The sequence below is a fragment of the Scyliorhinus torazame genome, chromosome 16, assembly GCF_047496885.1.
Source record: "Scyliorhinus torazame isolate Kashiwa2021f chromosome 16, sScyTor2.1, whole genome shotgun sequence".
Taxonomy (NCBI): domain Eukaryota; kingdom Metazoa; phylum Chordata; class Chondrichthyes; order Carcharhiniformes; family Scyliorhinidae; genus Scyliorhinus; species Scyliorhinus torazame.
In genome coordinates, this window is record NC_092722.1 from 5,609,507 (window position 1) to 5,635,158 (window position 25,652).

At 46.5% G+C, this 25,652-nt stretch overlaps 1 protein-coding gene across 3 annotated transcripts in view; it reads right to left on the bottom strand.

Annotated features, from left to right (window-relative positions):
* Positions 1-3,060: 3,060 nt before the first annotated feature.
* LOC140392548 (uncharacterized) overlaps positions 3,061-25,652 on the bottom strand; it is a 33,265-nt gene continuing 10,673 nt past the window's right edge. For 2 of the 3 annotated variants that reach the window (XM_072477849.1, XM_072477850.1), the window contains 5 exons: positions 23,549-23,606; positions 17,027-17,129; positions 13,255-13,380; positions 12,254-12,421; positions 3,061-4,468 (listed from right to left, as the gene is read on the bottom strand). In XM_072477849.1, coding sequence (XP_072333950.1) covers positions 3,588-4,468; positions 12,254-12,421; positions 13,255-13,380; positions 17,027-17,129; positions 23,549-23,563 — 1,293 coding nt within the window. In that variant the 5' untranslated portion in view covers positions 23,564-23,606 and the 3' untranslated portion in view covers positions 3,061-3,587. Of the gene's footprint in view, positions 4,469-12,253; positions 12,422-13,254; positions 13,381-17,026; positions 17,130-20,302; positions 20,411-23,548; positions 23,609-25,652 lie in introns of those variants that run through there. The other variant, XM_072477851.1, reaches the window with a different exon arrangement.

The window sequence follows — 25,652 nt, forward strand, 5'->3', positions numbered from 1 at the left end:
AGTCCCCGATTGGTTGTGGTGTTTGAGGGGGTGGGCGGTGTGAGGCTGGGCTGTGTGCTGGTCGCCGCGCGCAGAGCGGTGGGTAGGGAGGCAGTAAAATGGGCTGACGGGTGTCCACGTGGACGGGATGCTAACAGCGGTGGCCCCAGTTTGGAACTCCGCTCTATTGCTCGTCTTTTGTGCGCTGCACGGCTTGTCCCCCGCTATCAATCGGCAGTATTCAACCTGCGGCTACTTGGTCAATCCATTTAACGGCCAGCACAACATCCGTTTGCACTCCCAAGACGGTAAGCTCTGGTTGGGAAGTGGTCTGTGACTGGGGTGGATACAGTGAGAGGAAGCCAGGCCAGGTTTATCGGAGTAAGAAGTTTTACAACACCAGGTTAAAGTCCAACAGGTTTGTTTCGATGTCACTAGCTTTCGGAGCACTGCTCCTTCCTCAGGTGAATGAAGAGGTCTGTTCCAGAAACATATATATAGACAGATTCAAAGATGCCAGACAATGTTTGGAATCCGAGCATTAGCAGGTGATTAAATCTTTACAGATCCAGAGATGGGGTAACCCCAGGTTAAAGAGGTGTGAATTGTGTCAAGCCAGGACAGTTGGTAGGATTTTGCAGGCCAGATGGTGGGGGATGAATGTAATGCGACATGAATCCCAGGTCCCGGTTGAGGCCGCACTCATGTGTGCGGAACTTGGCTATTCGCTTCTGCTCGGCGATTCTGCGTTGTCGCGCGTCCTGAAGGCCACCTTGGAGAATGCTTACCCGGAGATCAGAGGCTGAATGCCCTTGACTGCTGAAGTGTTCCCCGACTGGAAGGGAACATTCCTGCCTGGTGATTGTCGCACGATGTCCGTTCATTCGTTGTCGCAGCGTCTGCATGGTCTCGCCAATGTACCCCGTTTCAATGTACTCATCGATCGACAGTTCCAACGCGCCACAGCAAAAAACCGCACCGACCTCAGAAGACAAACATGGGACATAAACGACAGAATACCCTTCGTCGTCCAGTACTTTCCCGGAGCGGAGAAACTACGACATCTTCTTCACAGCCTTCAACACGTCATCGATGAAGATGAACATCTTGCCAAGGTCATCCCCACACCCCCACTACTTGCCTTCAAACAACCGCGCAACCTCAAACAAACCATTGTTTGCAGCAAACTACCCAGCCTTCAGAACAGTGACCACGACACCACACAATCCTGCCATGGCAATCTCTGCAAGACGTGCCAGATCATCGACATGGATACCACCATTACACGTGAGAACACCACCCACCAGGTACGCGGTACATACTCGTGCGACTCGGCCAACATTGTCTACCTCATACGCTGCAGGAAAGGATGTCCCGAAGCGTGGTACATTGGCGAGACCATGCAGACGCTGCGACAACGATTGAACGGACATCGTGCGACAATCACCAGGCAGGAATGTTCCCTTCCAGTCGGGGAACACTTCAGCAGTCAAGGGCATTCAGCCTCTGATCTCCGGGTAAGCATTCTCCAAGGTGGCCTTCAGGACGCGCGACAACGCAGAATCGCCGAGCAGAAGCTTAGAGCCAAGTTCCGCACACATGAGTGCGGCCTCAACCGGGACCTGGGATTCATGTTGCATTACATTCATCCCCCACCATCTGGCCTGCGAAATCCTACCAACTGTCCTGGCTTGATACAATTCACACCTCTTTAACCTGGGGTTACTCCATCTCTGGATCTGTAAAGATTTAATCACCTGCTAATGCTCACATTCCAAGCATTGTCTGGCATCTTTGAATCTGTCTATATATATGTTTCTGGAACATACCTCTTCATTCACCTGAGGAAGGGGCAGCGCTCCGAAAGCTAGTGACATCGAAACAAACCTGTTGGACTTTAACCTGGTGTTGTAAAACTTCTTACTGTTCTCACCCCAGTCCAACGCCGGCATCTCCACATCAGGTTTATCGGAATACTGATTAATCGAGGAACACTGGAAGAAACCTACAGTCATCACTTTGTGTCGACACTCTCTGGAAACCAGGAAGTAAGTGCTTTTGGTGAGAATGGAGCAGGAGATGACTTGGATGTTTCGTTAGTGCAATGCAGTGGAACCAGTAAGAAATAATATGACATTATGCGTGTTTGACAAGTTACTTCATCTTCTCTAAAGTCGTAATTTGTAAAGTAAAAACAAGATTGTACTTTTTCTACAATTGGTTACATTTCTAAAGAAATGGGAATATATTTAAAACAAAGTTTGTGTGTAAATGTAAGGATGCACACGTTCAACTGATGTTGTTTTAATTTTTAGCAGTAAAAGTCATAAATTTGCAAAAATCATGTCAATGCTTTGGATGCAAAATCATAGAGGTGAGATTCCTCCATTGTGTAGCTGCCAGCAACAGGACTGTGTGAAGAACTGAAGATGGGTCATTTTGTAATAAGGTAGAGAGGGCCAGAAATACAAACAGAACATGATCTCACAACTAAATCTGCTGGAGAGAGCTTCTAAGGAGAGTCCACAGTAGGACAAAGCAGTGCTGGTGTGAGCTGTATCCCGAGCTCCAGGGCCTCTGGTGAACAAACAATTAAGAAGAAACTGAAATCGGGAACATAGCAGTAGAAAGATGATTTCTTGAGGTATGGCGCTCATTGTGCTAATGCAAATCTGGATGCAAAGCCCATGTGTGTTATATGCAGGGAAGTACTGGCAAATTAAGTTTAAAACCTCAAAATTTCAAAGGCATTTGAAGACTAAGCATGGAGAGTTCGAGGACAAACCTCTTGATTTTTTTTGAAGCATGCAGCAAGAACTTAAATCGTCAGCTGAGGTCCTTAGCAGAAATGTAGCATTGAATGACGAAGCAAGTGAGATCATGAGGACCAAGCAGGCCCACCTGCCACATTAAAGGTAAGCAATAATGGTGTGTCGCGAAGGTCGGCCGGCGTGGGTCGCTGACGTCAGCTGGCATGTCTCGTGAACATCGGCCAGCATGGGTCCCAGGAAACAAAGTTTGAAAAACACTGGTATAGAGGACACTTAGACGAAAACCCATAATTACAATAAAAAATTAATATCAGGATATAACTATATGTTTTATTATTGTACGTGCATCAGACATCTAATGGAATAAAGCAATTTATTAATATGAGCAAGTTTTTTGTTACATGATTTTAAATGTGATTTATTATAACAATATATATTCTTAGGCCAGGCTATCTATGTGATTCATTGACAACACACACTGCTTACAACATTTTTCAAATGTGTGATAGGTTTATCAATATTCATGCAATATTAAAATTAAACATCATTTAGTTTTATTGCAACATCTAAGAGAAACTGTCAAGTCTTGGAGCAAAGCATTATTGAAAATAACTGAGCAAAATACAAAAGCCAAGGTGAAATATGTGTACAGTATGTTACAGGAAGAAAATAGATGTGTCATCTAGAAAAAAGAAATGTATTTATTTGTAATTTGTTGATTTATTTGGGGGCTATGCATCCTTAATAGATTCCAGCAGCTTAGTACTCCGATTGTGCGGAGCTGTAGAACCAGAGCTGGGAATCGTCCCACATCTATTTCATGGAACTCATTGTATCTTAAGGATGCTTTTCTGTGGCCTGTAGTTGAATTGCCTCCGGTTTTACCTCTGGTTTTGCCTCTTGTTTTGCCTCTGGTTTTGCCTCCGGTTTTACCTCTGGTTTTGCCTCTTGTTTTGCCTCTGGTTTTGCCTCTGGTTTTGCCTCTTGTTTTGCCTCTGTTTTATTGGAAAGCTTGCAAGTAACATCCTTAAGTTGGATTAAGGAGACTGACTGATTTGAGGCAAGCTTTGTCAATACGTTTACCAATGCACCAACCTGCTTGGTCATTTGAGCCCAACTAGATTGTGAGTTTGTTTGTAATTGTTTCAGAGTATTCTCAACCTGAATGATACCATTCTTGATACCTTTGACATCAGACGTCCCAGACTTTAAAGTTTCTTGAATGCCAGTCATTCCAGTCTGTAGTGCACTCTGAATATCTGCCATGCCAGTTTTCATAGCGCCTTGCAGGCCTGTCATTCCAGACTGAATAGCAACTCGAATATTTGCTAATCCAGTTTGCATAATGCTCTGCAAGCCTACCAAGCTAGCCTTCGTAGTATTTTGAAATTCTGTTAAGGCTATGTTCCCTGCCTCCTGCAGCTTTAAAGATTCTTTAGGAAACCTTGGATCAATTGTTTGCATCAGTGTCATTAGTATTTTTGTTGATGCTAAAAGATCATGTCCACGGCCCAATTTTGGTTTTCCTGTAGTTGTTTCCGGAGCTGGCTCTTCCTTGGTAGTTGTTATTTCTGATTTAGAAACAATTTTCTTCTTTGCCGTTTTGTTCCCAAGCATTGATGGATTCCGTGCATCATCCTGACCCAAAAACTTAATGACGACGTTGTGAGTAATTCCAGACTGTGCTGTTGGTTGTGCTTCATGATGTCTAGGATCACCTAGATGAATTTCAGAGAAACAACTGTGACCATTGTATTATGAACTAAAATAATGGTGCTATTCTAACCATCATGAACAGTGCAAGTATTAATTAAAGTTATGGAATTATCAGAGCATTGTAAAGACAAAATGGGTGAACCACGTGATATCACTCTTGCTTTTGAGGGAGAGGCTTGTGTGTTCATTTGCCTCTCCAGGACTTGAGTGCAAAAATCCAGTCATGAGGGAATGCTGCACTGTTGGAGGACCCATCTTTTAGATGGGACATTCAACTGAGGCCCTGTCTGCACTCTCTAAAGAATCCCATGGCACTATTTTCAAAAAGAGCAAGAGTGTTATTCCTCGTGCCGTAGCCAAGATTTATCCCTCAGTCAACAGCCGGGATTTTCCATTCCGGAGTCTCAGTGCTCCCACCAGCGGAAAACCAGGACTAAATAAAAGCAAAATACTGTGGATGCTGGAATCTGAAACCAAAAAGAAAATGCTGGAAAATCTCAGCAGGTGTGGCAGCATCTGTAGGGAGCGAAAAGAGCCAACGTTTCGAGTCCAATGACTCTTTGTCAAAACTAACAGACAGAGAAAGTGGGAAATATTTATACTGTGGAGTGAGAATGAAAGATGAGTCAGAGCCACAGAAACCCAGGGAAACCGGGTGCTAATGGCCACAGAAACCAAGGGGAAAGAGTGCTAATGGCAGCCCCCAGAGAGAACAAAAGATGTGAAAGGTCAAACAGCAGAGAAATTAACATCAGAGGTAAACTCTGACAGATGTAGATGTGGGGGGAGGGGAAGGGGGAAGTGGAGAAAGGTAAGGAAAGGTGGATAAGATGGGGTGGGGGTTTAATCTATATTAAGAAAGACAAGAAAGAAAGAAATGGTAAAAGACAGTTAAAATGAAATGGGATGAAAACAAATGGGTCGAGGTGGGGTAGAGCTGATCATCTGAAGTTGTTGAATTCGATGTTGAGACCGGAAGGCTGTAGCGTGCCTGACCGGAAGATGAAATGAGAGAATCAAGACTGGTCCCCTCAGGCACTAGGAGTGCACCGATGAGTGCAATTCCGTGGCATTTGGAAAAAACTTTGAGAGATCGGATTTTCCTTGGCACGTCAAGCAACTGAGAGGGGCTGGACCTAATCTCTCGGACAGGTCCCCCACTTCTGAGATCCGAGCACTTCTTTCCTTAATTAGCTTCTGCAGCCTCCCCACCCCAGATCATAGGCAGGGCACCACCCCATCCTTATCGTTGGCAAGGCCCCTCCCCCCGTTAGAACTTTTTCAGCCTCCCATTCAATTCTTTCAGGCCTCACACTTCGGAAGTGCCAACCTGGCACCTTGCAGTCCAAGGGGTGGCAAGGGGATAAATACCCTCCAAACAATAGCTGTCAGGGTGTCAAGGGGTGTCCTTTCTGTGAAGTGGGGGATCAGGGGGGCTTTTGTAGGGCTGGAGGGGCTCAGGTTAGGCGTCGTTTCTGGGATGGGGCTTCTTTGGTAGCACAGTGGTTAACACTGTTGCTTCATAGCGCCAGGGTCCCAGGTTCGATTCCCGGCTTGGGTCACTGTTTGTGCGGAGTCTGCACGTTCTCCCCGTGTGTGCGTGGGTTTCCTCCGGGTGCTCCGGTTTCCTCCCACAAGTCCCCAAAGACGTGCTGTTAGGTAATTTGGACATTCTGAATTCTCCCTCTGTGTAGCCAAACAGGCGGCGGAATGTGGCGACTAGGGGATTTTCACAGTAACGTCACAGCAGTGTTAATGTAAGCCTACTTGTGACAATAATAAAGATTATTATTATTATATTTTCTCCTCTGTGGCCTTTCAAATCCATTAAACTCAGCGGTAAAAGTTAAAGTTTTTCAAAATGAAGTCAAAATGTGTTCATCTGTTCCCCTATACCATTTAGGCAGTAATTCATTATCTCATAAATACTCAAAGTGCTGTGGGGGCTGCCCCTTCACTTTCTATGCAGCAATCGAGAACAAAGAGGCTATCTCATTAAATATGTGGTTAGAGAAATAGCTGCTAACCTGACTTGATGGATCTTTGAAGAGCTATAAAAATAAACAATCTGCTTCTAGACTTTGAAGTTCCAGTGAACTGTCAATCACAATGCTTTTAGCAGCCAATGGAGTATGAATTTCAATGCAAACAATCCAGTTTAAAGCATTCACCCACCTAGCCATACACACTGCCTTCAATACTTCATAAGGCAATGAAATTGTGTGAAAACCATTTAAAAGGTTCTCATCACTTTAAAGGCATAACTTTCAGCTTCATCTCACAGACCTTAAACTTGGCATACTGACGGACCATTTCAAAAAATATATATTATTAAGACATTCCCTGCCAGAACCCCATCAGTTTTGGACGTGCCCAGAACATGTGCACATGGTTCGCAGGCCTTCCCGCACACCGCCCACACATGTCCTCTACTCCCTCAAAGAACCTACTCATCCTAGCCACCGTCATATGTGCCCTGTAAGCTACGTTGAATTGAATAAGGCTGTTGCACACGACGAGGTCGCATTCACCCTCGCAGGACCTCTTCCCATGTCCCGGCCACCACCTCCACCTCCCAGCTCCTCCTCCCATTCCCGTTTAACTTCTCCTATCGGGGCTCCCTCCCAGTCCATCAGCTCCTTATAAATCTCGGACACTTTCCCCTTCCATACACACTCCCTCGACAGCACTTTATCCTGCAACCCCCGAGGGCGGCAACCCGGGAAAGGAGGGCACCTGCCTCCTCACAAAGCTCCGGATCTGTAAGTATCTAAACCCGTTCCTGCTGGGCAACTCATATTCCTCCTTCAGGTCCTCTAAGCTCGGAAAGCTGCACCCTACAAACAGGTCCCCAATCCGATCAATCCCGCATAACGCAACACCCAAAACCTCTTGTCCAGCCCTTCCAGTGCAAACCTGTGGTTGTCACAAATCGGCACCCACACCGAAGCACCCTCATCCAATCTCAGGTGCTGCCTCCACTGCCCCCATACCCTCAAGGCCGACACCACCACTGGGCTCGCAGAGTACCTGGCTGGCGAGAACGGCAGAGGCGCTGTCAACAATGCCCTAAACCTGTTCCCCTGCAAGAGGCCACCTCCATCCGCAAAGTCCCCAAAAATGCTCATAATTCTACCAATGCCCGCCAGTGGGTTTGAAATATACAGTAACAGGTTGTCTGCGTACAGTGAAAGCCTGCACCTGCTCTCCCCCCCCACACACAATCCCTCTCCAAGACCTTAATGCTCTAAGCACCATTGCCAATGGCTCTATTGCTAGGGCAAAAAGCAATGGGGAGCAGGCACCCCTGTCTTGTCCCAATGTGCAACTCGAAATACCCCGAGCTCACCTGGTTCGTCCGCACGCTTGCTACCGGCGCCCTGTATAGCAGCCGGACCCAATCCACAAACCCCTGCCCGAACCTGAACCGTTCTAACACCTCCCACAGATACTCCCACTCCACCCGGTCGAAAGCCTTCTCTGCATCGATTGCCACTGCCACCTCCAATTCCTGCCCCTCCGGAGGCATCATAATCACATTCGCTGACATCTGCCTACCCTTCACAAACCCCGTCTGATCCTCACCCAGCAACCCCGGCACACAGTCCTCAGCACACAGTTCGCCAGCAGCTTGGAGTCCACATTTACCAACGATATCGGGCGGTAGGACCCATGCAGTTTCAGATCCTTATCTTCAGTATTTGGGAAATAGATGCCTGCAATAATGTAGGGGGGAGCCTCCCCCCCCCCCTTTCCGTAGCCTCATTGTACGTCCTCACCAGCAGAGGCTCTCCGCAACTGCCCTCTAGCCTTTCCCATGGACGCCAACCCAAACTCCATCTGGAGCCTCTGCCTCTCCTTCAACAACCCTGCCTCCGGGGCCTCCGAGTACCCCCTGTCAACCCTCAAAATCTCGTCCACCAGTCTTGCCATTTCTGCTTGTTCTTCCTTTTCCCTGTATGCCTGGATCGAAAAGAACTCCCCCCTAGCCACTGCCTTAAGTGCCTCCCACAGCTTGGCGGCTGTAACCTCCCCCATATCGTTGAGTACCATATATCCCCTGGATGTCAGCCCTCACTTGCTTGCACACCTCTTCCACTAACAATCCCACCTCCAGCCTCCACTGGGGGGCACTGGGCCCCTCTTTGGTCCCTCGCAAATCCGCCCAATGCGGCGCGTGGTCTGGAACCACGATCACTGAGTACCACAAGTCGACCACCACCGCCAGCAACGTCTTGTCCCACACAAAGAAATCAATCCGGGAGTACACCTGGTGCACATGGGAAAAGTATGAAAACCCCTTTGCTCTCGGCCTCCCGAACCTCCACAGGTCCCCACACACACACAAACTCCCCAACTCATCAACCCCTTCAGGTCCTTCGCCACCGCGACACCTTCTCCAATCTCGGGCTCGACAGTCCAAACCTGGCCTGACTGAGTTAAAGCACCCCCGCTCCATGATCAACCGGTGCGAGTCTAGATCCGGAGTCTTCCCCAGCACTCCATGTCGCCCCAGTTTGGGGCATAAACATTTACCAAAACCACCAGCATCCCCTCCAGCTTCCCACTCACCATCACGATCGTGCGCCCCCCCAACTCGAACAACATCCGCTTCTTCGCCAGCACCATCACCCCCCTCAACTTCATGTTCAGTCCTAAATGGAACACCTGCCTTACCCATCCTTTCCTCTACCTTTTATTTTAATGTTTATTATTGGCACAAGTAGGCTTACATTCACACTGCAATGAAGTTACTGTGAAAAACCCCTAGTCGCCACATTCCAGCACCTGTTCGGGTACACAGGGAGAATTCAAAATGTCCAATTCGCCTAACAAACACGTCTTTTGGGACTTGTGGGAGGAAACCGGAGCACCCGGAGGAAACCCACCCAGACACGGGGAGAACGTGCAGACTCCACACAAACAGTGACCCAAGCTGGGAATCAAATCCAGGTCCCTGGCGTTGTGAAGCAGCAGTGCTAACCACTGCACTACCATGCTGCCCTGAATCCCCTAACTTTAAATGCGTCTCTTGAAAAAAACCCACATCCGCCTTCTGACTCTTCAGGTGCATGAACACACGTGACCGTTTGACTGGCCCATTCAGCCCTCTCACATTCCACGTGACCAGCCTGGTTGGGGGGCACCCCACCCCCTTCCCGTGCCGATCAACCACATCCCTTTTTAGGCCAGCCCCTGGCCCGTGTCATGCGACCCTCCAAGCCCACTCTCGGATGTCCACTGCCATCACTCCCTTTCCCGCTGCGCCACATCAACCACATCTTTGTCAGCAGCCCCCTCCCCCAAACAAAACAACAACCCCATCCCCCTCCCCTGCACCTGATCACTCCCCACTGCGCTCCCGTTAACTAGCCCGCCAAGCTAGCCTGGGAGTCCCCGCCCAAGACCTCCAAACCTCCTATTCCGCTGATTCCCCTCCCTCCCTATTCGCACTTCTCCATAAAACAAAGTAACAGAAAAAAGGTGCCCTCACCCTTGATGCTCCCCAAGCATCGTGCCACCAAGCCCCACAAAACATCTCAAAGGAGAAAATTTCTCCAACAACCATCCAGAGAAAAATAAACAAACGCCTTCTCCAAAGTTCAGTGTCCTCCTTCTCCTGCCTGTCCATTTTCCCCAAAGAATTCCATAGCCTCCTCCGGCGTTCCCGGTTCTGGAAAGTCACCCAGAGGCGGGCAAGTACAACATCCCAAACTTCACCCCCTTCTTAAAGAGGGCAGCCTTGACCCAGTTAAACCCAGCCCTCCTCTTTGCCAGTTCTGCGCCCAAGTCCTGCTACATCTGCAGCTCGTTCCCTTCCCAGGTGCACTTCCTCATCTCCCTTGCCCATCTCAAACTCTTTTCCTTGTCCAGGAAACGGTGCAGCTACACTACCATCGCCCTCAGCGGCTCACCCACCTGCGGCCTCCTTATCAGCACCCTGTGCGCACCGTCCGCCTCCAGGGGCCACTCGAAGACCCCTCCCCCATCAACTTTCCAGCATCTTGGCCACACATGTGCAGGCGTCCTCTCCTCCTATGCCTGCGGTCATCCCTACGATCCGCAGGTTTTGTCTCCTGTAGAGGTTGTCCAGATCCACCTTCTCCTTCAGCCGCTTTTGGATCTCGCGCATCACCCCCATCTCGACCAGTTCCTTGTGCTCCCCCACTCTGAATCGGTCCAACCCCCCGCCCAATCAGCCTCCTGCTGCCCATGTGAAACCTTTCATGTAGACAGCAGATTATCAAGATCAATTAAAGCTTGATGACCAGCTTCATTGACCTTTAATTGTTCATTTAAATATGGTGGGCAGAGTGCCAAATTCGGCATATTATGGGAGTGGGCAGGAAAATGGGGGAATTGGCACCCACCCTATTCTGCAGGCCACAGCTGTCAGCACTTTGTTTTCATTTACATATAATTAATAATGAACAAACGATTGCCAAAAAATGGTGTACCCCACCTGGGTGAGAAACCCTACTTTGTTGAATCTATTCCTTGAATATTGGTCAAGTGAACAGTGTCATCTCAGTTTCCATGATGTGTAGTTTCTGGGTCATCATTTGTCGAATGAAATCTTGATTCTTTGTTAGTGGTTCAGTAGAGCAAGCAAGCTACCTGTTCAACTTGAAACCTGAAGGAACGGCTTTCACCAGAACCGTGGAAGTCTGAAGTGCTTGTAGAGATTTAGGTAACTTCATTTTTTTGACATAAAGCTGAACAAGTTATCTAAGTGAAGTTTCACTTTCTGGTTTGTAAATACCCTTGACAATCCTGGATGAGGCACAGCAGCCAGAATCAATTTCTCGTTGGGCCTGCTCCAACTCATCTTTCCGGAGAGAAGATAAGCAGCCTAAAATGTATCGGCCTAAAACAAGCGACCTACTAATGGAGACCAGATAGACCTAGAAACCCAGCGTGTAGAGGAGGCCATTCAGCCCATTGAGTCAGCACCGATCCTCTGAAAGAGCCCCCTACCCAGGCTCACTCTCCTGCCATATCCCCTTAACCCCACCTAACCTGCACATTGTTTGGACACCAAGGGGAAATTTGTAGCATGGCCAATCCACCTAACCTGCATATCTTTGGACTGTGGGAGGAAACTCGAGTACCCGGAGGAAAGCCATGCAAACGCTGTGAAAATATGCAAACTCCACACAAACAGTAACCCAAGGCTGGAATTGACCCCGGATCCCTGGCACTATGAGACAGCAGTGCTAACCACTGTGCCACTGTACCGCCCACAGGCGTTCGGAATTCATCTAATTTATTAAGATAAGATCCTTTTTTGGGCAATCCTCAGACTTTCCAATTGGCGTGTGTATTTCTTGGGCACTTTTAGTTATGGAGTTGAAAACAAGCCATAATTAATTTCCACCAACTCCAAAATCTGTTGTTCAGTCAATGTATGTCTGACCTATAATTAAAATCTTAGAATTTACAGTGCAGAAGGAGGCCATTCGGCCCATTGAGTCTGCACCAGCCCTTGGAAAGAGCACTCTACTTAAGCTCACACCTCTACCCCATCCCGCCCACCTAACATTTCTGGATGTTAAGGGACAATTTAGCATTGCCAATCCACCTAACCTGCACATCTTTGGACTGTGGGAGGAAACTGGAGCACCCGGAGGAAACCCACGCAGACACGGAGAGAATGTGCAGATTCCGCACAACACAGTGACCCGAGGCTGGAATCGAACCTGGGACCCTGGAGCTGTGAAGTAATAGCGCTAACCATTGTGCTACAGTGCTGCCCACAATTATTTACCCACAGAAGAGTTACCAACCTGGCATCATATCTTTGATGTTTGTACTTCCATTGAACAAATGTGGAATATATTTTGTGCACATGTGACATCCATCTTTCCTTTTCGCTAAGCAAATGTACCCTTCTTTGCAGTCACACGTTGTATCCTGAGTTTCTGTGCATTCCCGCACAGTATGAAGTCCAAGCTCTGCAATTTAAAAAAATCAGGTCAATGAATTCTTTGTCAACCTATAAGAAACTTGTAGGAAGCAAGAAAAACATAAAACAATAAAAGCTGCTCTTTTACTTCATGGAACTTAATATTGTCAATTCAACTTGGGAAAATATGCAATTAAAAATCACGACTTGCTTATGTTACCATGTCAACAAGGAAAACCTATTTTTACATAATTTTAAACAAATATGCTCTTTCTTCTCGCTGTTGTTAATTGACCAACCAAATTGTATAATCAATTACTGGTTCTGTGTCATATTCAGGCAACTGGATATTAATAACTATAACATTTTATTGTCTCTTATAGCCTTACTGGAGAAGGTGACCACATTCAACAGTAGCCATATGTTTCTGTATAAATCAGACACTCAGTTAAGTGTCTAACTGGTTTAGCTCAGTGGGCTAGACAGCTGGTTTGTGATGCAGAACAAGGCCAGCAGCGTGGGTTCAATTCCCGTACCAGCTGATAATTCTGAATTCTCCCTCAGTGTACCTGAACAGGCGCCGGAATGTGGCGACTAGGGGCTTTTCACAGTAACTTCATAAGCCTACTTATAACAATAAAGGTTATTTATTTATTTAATACTTACCCTTCCAACCCCAATACCTTTTATAACATTTTTTTGGACAAAAATCTAATGATTTGATTGTCAGACTTTCTAAAACATACAAAAAATACTTTTTGAAAGAAATTCAAAGATTACTCCATTTTGTTCCACGATGTGTATTCTTAAAGACAGTCAAAGTCTTTGTGGAGACATACTTGGATGTTAAAACATGACAAAAGGATCAATACAAATGTTTACCTGGATCGCAATATTTACACTTGAAACACTTTTCTAAACCATTTGAGTGTTCTGTGAAAGCTCCACGAGCACAGGGAACACATGTGGTCGGTGTTGACAATGTACAATGTTTTGAAACACGAGAACCTGCAATCAAAAAATGAAGTCAGTGCGATACCTGAAAAAGTTAATGCAGGAGATACAGAATTACCATGTTATTGTAGAAAATCAAACATTCACAGAAAATCTAATCCTATTCAGAAGAACAACAGATTCTCAGGAGAAGAATATGGTAGCCCCATCCATGAAGGGTGCAACAGAAATCAGGTACCATTTTGCTGGTGGGGAGGGGGGGGGGATGTTGGTGACAGTAAAATTGGATGGAGATTCTTACTAGATGCAATTCTCCTGATTACAAAGCCAAAAGTGGCTTTGGTAATGGTCTGGGAAAGGTTTGCCCGTAACCCTCTGACCACAAGAATTGAAGGATTATTATTAAGAGGAAAATTGAGAGCACCGTACACGACCGATATATTAAGGGAAGATATAATAAAACTCATTTTGAGGCAGTTGCAATTTTCATAAGAAAACCCAATTAACCAATAATTCTTAGAAAAATACCCAAGGTCTTTGGCCCTTGACTGCTCAATAGTTACAGTCACCAGGTTTGTAAATTTAAACACGATTACTGTTAATTTATAACAAGAACTGTAATGAAATAGGCAGCAAATACAACTGGTTAACTTTTATCTAATTCCTAATCCCCCACTTTAACTTGTCTCCACACTCTATATATATATATATATATACACACACACACTCAAGACATACAAACACAAAGGGCAGGGGAGGGCTAAAAATAATAAGTTTAAGGAAAAATAGTCTTAGTTTCAGATGGTTATCTTTAAGCAGACCTTCCTTCAAAGTAAGCTTTCAAATCCAGTTCTCTGTTTTCAGCCTGTAATGATTTCACGGTAGAATAATTCCATTCAGGTTCTCTGTAGGTTCAGAAATCCACAGTCTTTATGGAGAGAGAGGGTCCTTTCCCCTGAGTATCCAGGATTCAAACTGAACTCCTTGAGTCTCTGAAAATCATTCCACTCGAGTAGTGCCTAATCACCACCGTTACTGGGCAGAATACAGCCTTTTGGCCAATTCATTGGCCACCAATCAATCAACCGAACCAAGGCCCACCCCATCTCTAGGTGCCGAAAAGCATGGGCTCTGCTGTCCAAAGCTAGCGACACCACATACTATGTCACAACCTCTTGAATTACTCCTCTCTGCAGCTTGACTTAAAGCCCATTAAGCATCCATGGATCAAAATTATTAGAACATAGAACATTACAGCGCAGTACAGGCCCTTCGGCCCTCGATGTTGCGCGACCTGTGAAACCACTCTAAAGCCCATCTACACTATTCCCTTATCGTCCATATGTCTATCCAATGACCATTTGAATGCCCTTAGTGTTGGCGAGTCCACTACTGTTGCAGGCAGGGCATTCCACGCCCTTACTACTCTCTGAGTAAAGAACCTACCTCTGACATCTGTCATATCTATCTACCCTCAATTTAAAGCTATGTCCCCTCGTGCTAGACATCACCATCCAAGGAAAAAGGCTCTCACTGTCCACCCTATCCAATCCTCTGATTGGATCCACCCTATAACGGCAAAAATACCTCAGGTTCACCTGAGGAAGGAGCTGCAATCCGAAAGCTAGTGATTTGAAACAAACCTGTTGGACTTTAACCTGGTATAAGACTTCTTACTGAGCAAAAATAAAGAAAGGGGAAATAAAGCGATCAGCAGGAAAGATCCTTACAACAAAAAGGATTAAAGGAGAATTTGAAAAACAAGTCTATATACAATAGATGGTTAGAATGAAATAATCGCTAAAGTCCCAGAGGTCCATAGGCTGCTCTCCCCATTTGAGAAAGAGCTGACTGGTAGTGATTGAACCTGCGGTCACCATTCCTTAGCCGAGGAGCAAGGTTGAGAAGACAGGGGCCTTCATGATTAACCTCCGATAGTACGCGGATTGAAGCCACACTTGTCATCGCACCGCAGCATGAACCAGCCGTCCAGCCAACGGAGCTAACCGACCCCAAAGTCAAATACTCTGCCATTGCTTATTGTTTACGCAGAATCTATAAAAAGAGGTTTAGGATTTCTAGAAAAAGCAGAATATTAAAGGGCAGGGTGGCTGAGTGTGACAGTAATTTGGACTAGGTAGTTCGTAGAGAGGAAACACCAAGGCAGACCTGATTGTCTAAATGACCTGTTCTGGTGCTCCAACATTCAATCCTGTAAACCAGCAGTGGTCTGTTATTCTGGACTTTTCCTTTAAATACATGGGGCACGATTTAATCCGTACGAGCTGGTTAGATTGCAGGGGAGGCTTAAATCGCGAACCATGCCTAACGCAAAGCGGTTTGCGATCTAACCGGTCCACTCTCGTTGGCAGGTTCTGGACCCCGCCTCGGTGTAGCGAGAAACCAATAATCACCAATTAAGGCCAATCGCCATATTATTAACGAGATGGATGCCCTACCTAATGGCATCCTGGAATCTAACCAGCTCCCCAGCAGGAGGTCACACGAGCGCCGATTAGTGCTGGTCAACACAAATGACACCTGGAGGGTCTACCAGGTTATAGGAAGCCCTGGGTGGTCAGGGACCGGGCAGGATGGCACTCTGGCCCTTCCTTGGCACAGCCAGGCTGGCACCTTGGTACTGCTACCCTGGCACTGCCAAGGTACCTGGTGGCACTGCCAGGCTGGCAGGAGCACTGTGCCCAGGTAATAGGCTGGCACTGCCAAGGGTCTGAAAAAGGAGGCCCCTCAGCGACCGGATAATGGGGTGTCCTCAGTCGGGGGGGGGGGGGGGTAATGCCCATGTGTGTGGGGGTGGGGGCTGACATTGCACGTGGGTGGGGAACCCTCCAGCTCACTTAGAGATCGGGGCACCCTTTCAAAATGGTGGCCTGATCTTGAGGAGCTGGTCTGGGCAGTGAGTTCAGTTCCCCAGTGATGAGAAAAATTCAAAGTGTGGGCTCGGCCGGGAAAGAAACTCCCTAGGGCCCAAAGAAATTACCAAATGGGTTAGATAACGGTGGGGAACTCGGCAACAGAGCCAGGGAGAAACTCCCAGCCAAACCCGCCTGAAATGACACTTAAGGCGGGATTTATCGGTTGTTCACGCTGGTGGGATATTCCGATCCCACCAACGGACCACGGGACAAGGGGTGCAGTCAAAGGGAAATCCTGCTGACAACTGGGACCAGAAAATCCTGCTGTTGGCTGACTCCGCCGTCAAAAACACAATGGCGGGTGCTTCGGTAAATCCCACCCATAGAAATCTTCCTGCTAAATCGCACCCAATTATCCTGAAATGCTAACAAGCTCTGCAAGGAAGCCAGTTATACTCTAAACTATACATCTTCAATGTCACCTTAAAATTTTTAAAGGGGGAGGGCAGCACGGTGGCGCAGTGGGTTAGCACTGCTGCCCCACGGCGCTGAGGTCCCCGGTTCGATCCTGACCCTGGGTCACTGTCTGTGTGGAGTTTGCACATTCTCCCTGTGTCTGCGTGGGTTTCGACCCCACAACCCAAAGATGTGTAGGGTAGGTGGATTGGCCACGCTAAATTGCCCCTTAATTGGAAAAATGAATTGGATACTCTAAATTTTTATATTAAAAATTTTTTTTTTTAAAGGGGTAAGATCATAATTTATGATGGAATTCTTAGAAATTTATGTGGTAACACTCATTCAGAAAGATTGTTGTCACTCACCTGCATGGCACATGGGACAGCATAGTTCCTGAAAGGTATACTCTTCTGAGCCACAGCTTGTCACAAGCCGCAAGTTAAAGATCAATAAGAGGATGCAACAAATCTAAACGGTAATAAAATTTGGTTAATAAATATACTACATTGTGAAGTTCAGAAACTGAACAGTGGTTTTACCATAAACATAAAGAGGATAATACTGTAAGGTAGGACACTTAGGGCAATTAATTGGCAGTAAATAACAAATACTACTTAGCCAGAAGCACAATGTTGGTTGCATTTTGACATATTTATGTCCTAAAGTGAATTAAGATGACAATTAAGAAAAAGACTCCAATAATTACATTGTTAATTTAACAGTTCAGACATGAGGGGCTGAACCTTTAGCCCCAATGGAACTCGGCACTGAGGTGGGTGGGTGTGAAATTTCGTACTGCCAGCCTACATGCTGGCATCATTCTGCCCCAGGCCATTTCCCTGGAGGCAGGATCAGGGGGCAGCAGGGCCACTCGCCGATATGTGGTGGTTAAAATCAGCTTGTTAAAGGCCAATTCAGGCTTAGTTGTGGAGGCTGACTGGAATTTTCCAGTTGGCATGCAGCCCCTGAAGGGGACATTTGGGAACTGTGCAACTGCTTGGAGGGAGCCCTCCCAGCGGCCGACTGGCACGTGAAGAGGATATCCTCAATGGTGGCCCTGCTGCAAACAGTTGAATTTCACAGGTGAGTCACTGTTCCTCTGATCCGCATTTGAGCCTGACAGTGTGGTTATGATCCCCCACGTGGGAAATCCTGCCTGAAGGCTTTGATAAGTAAGCCACTGCACAACAACTTATCACTATTGTTAAAATGGGCTGGTTGAAGAATAAAGAAAGTCACACTATATAACTGGAGAAGGATCCTATTGTATATAAGGTGCAGATTTATGATGGCAAATTTTCATGTGGCAGCTATTGGAAGAATTCTGCATTTGGGTTCCACCAACATGGAACTGAAACCCAACCCTGTGTATATTTTAAAACTTTATCCTTATTACTATTTCTTATTTTAAGGCCAATTGGCTGAAAATGTTATGAGCTATTATTAAAGATGTAGCAAGGCACTTGGAAAAATGCAGAATAATCAGGCATATTCAACATGTTCAATAATTTATTGGAGTTCTTTGAAGAAGTAACATGCTTTGGCTAAAGGGGAACCAGTGGATGTCGTATACTTAGATTTCCAGAGGCATTTGTAAGGTGTGTGAGACATCTTTGGGACTTGCCAATTCTGAAGAAGTCATATTGGATTCAAAACGTTAACTCTGTTTCTCTCTTCACTAATGTTGCCAGACTTGCTGAGTTTTTCCAGCACTTTCTGTATTTATGTGTTTGTCGACTGGCTGAGTAGAATTTGTTCCCCTGATTCATTAATTTCCGTTCCAAGAATTTAGTTTCCTTTCAGTATATTTCAAGCAATAAAATGACGGTTGGTAACCACCTGTCCGCTGGGTCTGATATCGACACCTTGAAAGAAAAAAAGACTTGCAGAAAAGCACCTTTCATGACCTCAGGGTATCCCATTGTGCTTTACAAAGAATGAAGTATATTTGAAGTGTAGTCACCCTTGTAATGTAGGAAATATAGCAACCGAGTTGTGGATATCAACACAATCACAAATGAGATCATGACCGCACACTCTGTTTTGCTCTTCTTTGAGTAGTGCTGTGGATATTTTTAGTCCATTTGAGAAGGCAAAAAGAGCACAGATTTGTATCATCACACACTCCGTACCTCTGACAGTGCAGCACTCCCCCCTGTACTATACTGAAGTACCATCCTAGATTGTGCCCTCGAGTCTCTCAGGTGAGGCTTGGACCTACAACCAACTGATATGGGCAAGAATTCTACCACCGTTCTCAGAGCTCACTCCACGCAGTTCAAAGATCTAAAGGTTAATGCTTGTTATTGCATATACAAGATTTCAGGTGAGCAGCTGACAGAAGCGGCTGCTGTAACTTGCAAAAGTTTCCTACTGTAAGAGGAAAGCTACAGAGCCAGCAAGCAGAAATTCTGTATGCATGTATTTATAGATAAAATGTGTTCACCCATCCAAGGCCATAAAATGCAGCTACCTCATTCTTTTAAAGTCAGCTGGCACTTCATTTACAGATCTGCTGCTGAAATTAAATGTACATAATGTAAATGTGTTGCAGTTTAGTGGAAGGTAACCACATCCTCTTTCTTGCTGTGATGATGAGTCATTCACATGCCAAGTGCATTTTAAGAAGTAAGCCTGATTTTGAAAAATGCAAAATATAATTTCTACATATATTTAATAATATTTCCTTATATAAATATTAAACATTGTTATGAATCCCACTGCCAGTAACAGCAAAATTCATTTTTCCACGTCGCATCAAATGTAATTGCTAAATATTTTGTGTCCCCACCCACTGAAACACAGGCCGGGATTCTTCGATCATGCGCCGGGACGAAGAATCGGCGGAGGGCGCGAGAATTGCGCCACGCCACTCCAACGCCGGCCTGTCGATTCTCGGGCGCCCGCGGGATCGCCGCCGTGCTGGTCGGGGGCCATTGAAAGCGCCCCCCCCCCCCCCGGCGATTCTCCGCGCCTCGACGGGCCGAGTGCTCACTGAGTTTGGACGTGCCCCGCCGGCGTGGGTTACGTATGGTCCCACACGGCGGTATCTCAGAGTTCTGGCTGCAGGGGCCGTCCTGGTGGGGGGCAGGGGGGGACCCGACTCCAGGGGGGGGGGGGGGGGCCCTCCATGGTGGCCTGGCCCGCGATCGGGGCCTACCAATGTTCCGCTGCGCCGGGCCCCTGTAGGGCTCCGCCATATTGCCCGGGGGTTGACGCGGAGACGGGAACTCACGCGCATACGCGGACTCGCGCCGGCTGTGGCGCACATGTGGGCTTTCGAGCAGCGGACACCACTCCGGCGCCGTACTAGTCCCCGAGGAAGAGGTGAATGCCTGGAGGCCCGTTGACACCGGCGTCAGAACTTGGCCGCGGGATCAGAGAACCCCTGCCACTGAGTCTATGTCAGGCATTTTAACTAAAATTAGTTCATCTGGCAAAAATGGTTTTGCTATGCTCACAACCATGCCTTCAGCAACTTCTATTTGACTCCACTAGTAGGAAAATATTCTTCACAATACAAACTTTGTTTCACTCTTTTATATAACTTTTTTCCACCTTTTTGGATCACCTGGACTATGCACTATCTTCTGCTAAATGGGAGAGAAGGCAACTTGCACTCAGGTATCTGTTAACATTACCTTATAGAATCAATGAATCCCTGCACCGACCCTCCGGAAGAGCACATTACCTAAGTCCATTCCCCGCTCTTTCCCCAAAACCTCGCGCATCGATCATGGCCAACCCACCTGTTATAAGAAAGCATATTGGAGTATTGTGAGCAGTTTTGGGCCCCTTATCTAAGGAATGATGTGCTGGCCTTGGAAGGGGTCCAGAGGAGGTTCACAAGAATGATCCCTGGAATAAAGAGCTTGTCATATGAGGAGCGGTTGAGGACTCTGAGTCTGTACACGTTGGACTTGAGAAATATGGGGGGGGGGGGGGTGGAATCTTATTAAAACTTACAGGATACTGCGAGGCCTGGATAGAGTGGACTGGAGAGGATGTTTCCACTAGTAGGAAAAACTAGACCAGAAGGCACAGCTTCAGACTGAAGGGATAATCCTTTAAAACCAAGATGAGGAGGAAGTCCTTTAGCCAGAGGGTAGTGAATCTGTGGAACTCTTTGCCACAGAAGGCTGTGGAGGCCAAATCACTGAGTGTCTTTAAGACAGAGATAGATAGGATCTTGATCAATCAGGGGTTATGGGGCGAAGGCAGGAGAATGGGGATGAGCAAAAAAAAAATTATATATATATATATTTAAATTCATTTACGGGATGTGGGTGTCACTGGTTAGGCCAGTATTTATTGCCCATCCCTAGTTTCCCTTCAGAAGGTGGCCATGAGTTGCCTACTTGAACCACTGCAGTCCTTGAGGTGTAAGTACACCCACTGTGCTGTTAGGGAGGGAATTACAGTATGTTGCCCCAGCAACAGTGAAGGAACGGTGATATATTTCCAAGTCAGAGTGGTGACGACTTGGAGGGGGACTCCAGGAGATGGGGTTCCCAGGTATCAGCTGCTCTTGTCCTTCTAGATGGTAGTGGTTGTGGGTTTGGAAGGTACTGTCTAAGGAACGTTGGTGAGTTACTGCAGTGCATCTTGTAGATGGTACACACGACTACCTCTGTCTGTCAGTGGTGGAGGGTTTGCATGTTTGTGGAAGGAGGAGCAATCAAGCGGTCTGCTTTGTCCTGGATGGTGTTGAGCTTCTTGAGTGTTGTTGGAGCTGCACTCATCCAGGCAAGTGGAGAGTATTCCATTACACTCCTGACTTGTGCCTTGTAGATGGTGGACAGGTTTTAGGGGGGGCAGAAGGTGAGTTACTCACCGTAGGATTCCTAGCCTTTGACCTGCCCTGGTAGCCACAGTATTTATATGGCTAGTCCAGTTCAGTTTCTGATTATCAGCCATGATTGAATGGCGGCACAGACTCAATGGGCCGAGTGGCCTAATTATACTCCTATGTCTTATGGTTATTGCATATACAATCAGTTATGAAAAGCTTTGTGTTGGTCGCTAAATGTTAACTCTGTTTCCCTCCCCACAGATGCTGCCAGACTTGATGAGTTTAATCCAGCATTTTCTGTTTTCATTTCAGATTTCCAGCAGCCAGAGTATTTTGTTTTTATTTTTACAGTCTCATGTTAGTGGTGTGATTCTGCAAGAGCTGATTACTAGAAAGATATAGCTACTGGTCATGGAATACAAAGCCCACTTGGGAACTGCAGCTGAACTGCCAAGAAAATAATAATTCATATAGAAATATTAAATTCTAGCTCTACAAGTTAATCATTAATACAACTGTAATTAAACACCACGAGAGCAAAAGACATTTAACAATGCATCGGAAAAAAGTTCTGCCTCAGTGGCCAATGTGGAGTTGAGCCTATTTCATTTGTTCCGGGACTAGAACCACCTCCACTGTGTCTCAACATACTCAGCATATCTTGGGACTTTCCATGGTTTTTTTAAGCATGTTTAACTCTTGCACATCTAGAAAAATTATTGTTGAATGTCATTCAAAGATCATTTCCCCGCTAAACCTTCCCTTCAGTTTCCCCATTTACTGAAGACGGTGATCCATGTTGGAGTATGTTGACCATCTTTTGATATCTTGCCCACAAGATAATTCTTCATTTGTTTTGTAAGGGCAATGAAGAGTCCACCACACGTTAATCGAGAAACAAAGCTTATTTTATTTTACATTTAACTATTATGTACAGCTCCGGTAGTTCCCTACTGGATCTTCTCTAGTCGGGCCTGACTGGACGACACTATTTAAAAAAAATTTTTAAATTAAAAATTTAGAGTACCCAGTTAAGGGGCAATTTAGCGTGGCCAATCCACCTACCCTGCACATCTTTGGGTTGTGGGGGTGAGACCCACGAAGACACGGGGGGAATGTGTAAACTCTACACGGACAGTGACCCAGAGCCGGGATCGAACCCGGATCCTCGGCTCCATGAGGCAGCAGTGTTAGCCACTGCGTCACCTTGCCACCCCTACAGGCGAACATTGTTAAGGCCCCACCCCACCCTCTTATCGGGGGGAGCTCGTATTCTGCAAGTTCCACGGGGCAGTGAATCAACGCCAGTCCTTAAGACCCCTGCAGGTTATAACAATTTGCATGCCTGACAGTGAGTGAGAGCAGTAATGTGGCAGTTACAGTAGAACATCTAATCCTGTCCTCAGCAGATCTGCACTCCAACTGAGATCAAACAACTTAGTGCAGTTCAGGGCTTGAATTTAGGATGTTATCTTGTCTGTGACTGAGTTTCCGATTATTGAGTGCATATTTAGCACTTCGCCTGAAGAGAGTTGTCTTGCAAGAAATTGAGGGAAGATCATCTAAAAGTTTAAATACATTTTGGCAATAAGTAATTGTTTTAATAATGGAACCCAGACCTCTGGGGGTAGGGGAGGTTGGGAGAGGGCAGCCGGGAAGGAGAGCAGAGGAGACTTAAGTGGGCAAGGGGGGGCGGGGGGGGGGGTCTAGGGATCCCCCGGGGGAGAAGGTCGCTTGCAGACTCTCAGGGAACAGTGCAGGAAACCGACAGCAGCGGCACCTGAGAGGGGGGGGGGGGCGGGGTTTAGAGCCACGTTAGTTTAGTTGAACACGTGGGGCAGGGCAAACCGAGCTGACAGGGGAAGTGCTTTATTCACATGTTTATTTTTTCCCACTGTTTGTTTTCACTATGTTAAGGCTCTTTGCATACGGCCTGTTTCCTCGCTGGAAATGTTACAAATTTGTTTTAAATAAAAAATTTCAGAAAAAATAAAATAAAATAATGGAACCCAGACTGGTCCAAAGGATAATTCTGCTGTAATTACAAGCAGTAAAATAAAGAAAATATCAACGTTTACTGCACCAAATAACTCACCTCAGAATGCCCCATCCTTCATGCACTGGTGTGAGTAATCTGGGAATTAGCTCAAACTCTATGAAACAAAAAATATAATTAAAAATGTTGGGGCATCGAGTATAAAAACTGGCAAGTCATGCAACAGCTGTATAGAACCTCGGTTAGTCCGCACTTGGAATATTGCGCACAATTCTGGTCGCCACACTATCAGGAGGATGTGGAAGCTTTAGAGAGAGTGCAGAGGAGGTTTACCAGGATGTTGCCGGGTCTGGAGGGTGTTAGCTATGCGGAGAGGCTGAATAGACTCGGACTGTTTTCATTAGATCTGATAGAGGTCTACAAGATTATGAGGGGCATGGATAGAGTGGATGGGCAGGCACTCTTTCCCAGGGTGGAGGGGTCAGTCACCAGGGGGCATAGATTTAAAGTCCGGGGGGCAATGTTTAGAGGAGATGTGCGAGGCAGGTTGTTTACACAGAGGGTGGTGAGTGCCTGGAACGTGTTGCCAGGGGAGGTTGTGGAAGCAGATACATTAACGACGTTCAAAAAGCATCTTGACAAATGCATGGATAGGACGGGTTTAGAGGGATACGGCACTAGGAAGTGCTGAGGGTTTTGGCCAAGAGTGGTGATGTGTTATATGAGTTGGTTTAACACTGACTGCAACTAGATGCAGTAAAACGAGAAACAGGCTTCCAACACTGTTTTATTGAACCTGCTGATTGCTGTACATAATCTGCTGTGGGTTGACACTCTATTAATCTAAACTGATAACCTCTGTCTGGCTCTCTGTCATATGGAGACGGTGCTCACTGCACTGTGCACCCTGACTAACTCTGTAGCTGTATCCAGTGAGAAGAGGCAGAGTCTTGATGCCTCGTGTGTTTTATAGTGGTGGTGTCCCCTGCAGTGTCCTGTCTGGTGATTGGTTGTTCTGTGTCCTGTGTGTTTATTGGTTATTCTGTGTGTCAGTCACTGCCTGTCTGTATCTCATTATATACATGAGTGGATATTATGACAGGTGGTATCATGGCCGTACAGGCTTGGAGGGCCGAAGGGCCTGTTCCTGTGCTGTATTGTTCTTTGTACTTTGTATTGCTCTCCACCACTGGGTACTTGGTACAGATTGTTTTATAAAAGCATCTAATATTTCAGTGTGATTAGAGAGGCACCATCTGTTGTAACGTATCATCTACCTGATTTTCACTCCAGTTGTCTTTTGTCTATGATTTTACTGACCTGCAGTTTTGTTTGGTTGGGAATTAATATTTATTTTTCTCGTAAAGGTAAAATCAGGACATTAATACAGTTTTTTTGTTGCTGTCAGCCTACAAGCACAATGTATCTTTGAGAAAGTGTTTTCAAATGGCAGACATACACAGCAGTATTTTCCTAAATCCTAACTTTTCCAAACTGACTATTTTAAATTATATATTCCCAGGAAATCAAATGCACAGAGCTCTATATCTTCTCGAAATGTATCCTACTATACTGTAGCCTCGCCCTTTCACATAGCCCCAGATTTTGAAGTCAGTGTGAAGTCAGGGACAGCACAGTAGCACAGTGGTTAGCACAGTTGCTTCACAGCTCCAGGGTCCCAGGTTCGATTCCCGGCTAAGGGACACTGTGGAGTCCACCTCGATGACTTCTCTTTCCTTTTTTAAAATAAATTTGTTTCTTCCAATTAAATGACAATTTAGCGTGGCCAATCCACCTACCCTGCACAGTTTTGGGTTGTGGGGGAGCCCTGGGCGGCTGCCTCCTGTTCCTCTGCGGCCCGCTCCGCTGCTTCACGCTCTGTTCATCCTCCTCCTTGAGCAGCCCCAACCCCAGGGCAATGGCGACCAGCAAGAAGGCCACCATTGCTGGTTGAATTCCAATATCCATTGCAGGGGGTGAAAGGCCGACATGTTAGCATGGTGCGTACCCCTGTGCCCACCAGGTTCCATCGGGCTACAAGGTGGCCCTGGTGCCACTCTGGACTCTACCCCCGCATATTCCACCCCCCCCATCCCCGTCTGTGGTAAGCACCATGGGGACCTCTGGCCCTATGCCCATCCTTGATGCTAGGGGTACCGTCAGCTGGCACTGCCCTTGCCAGCGGTATGGTCCCCGCCCGCGC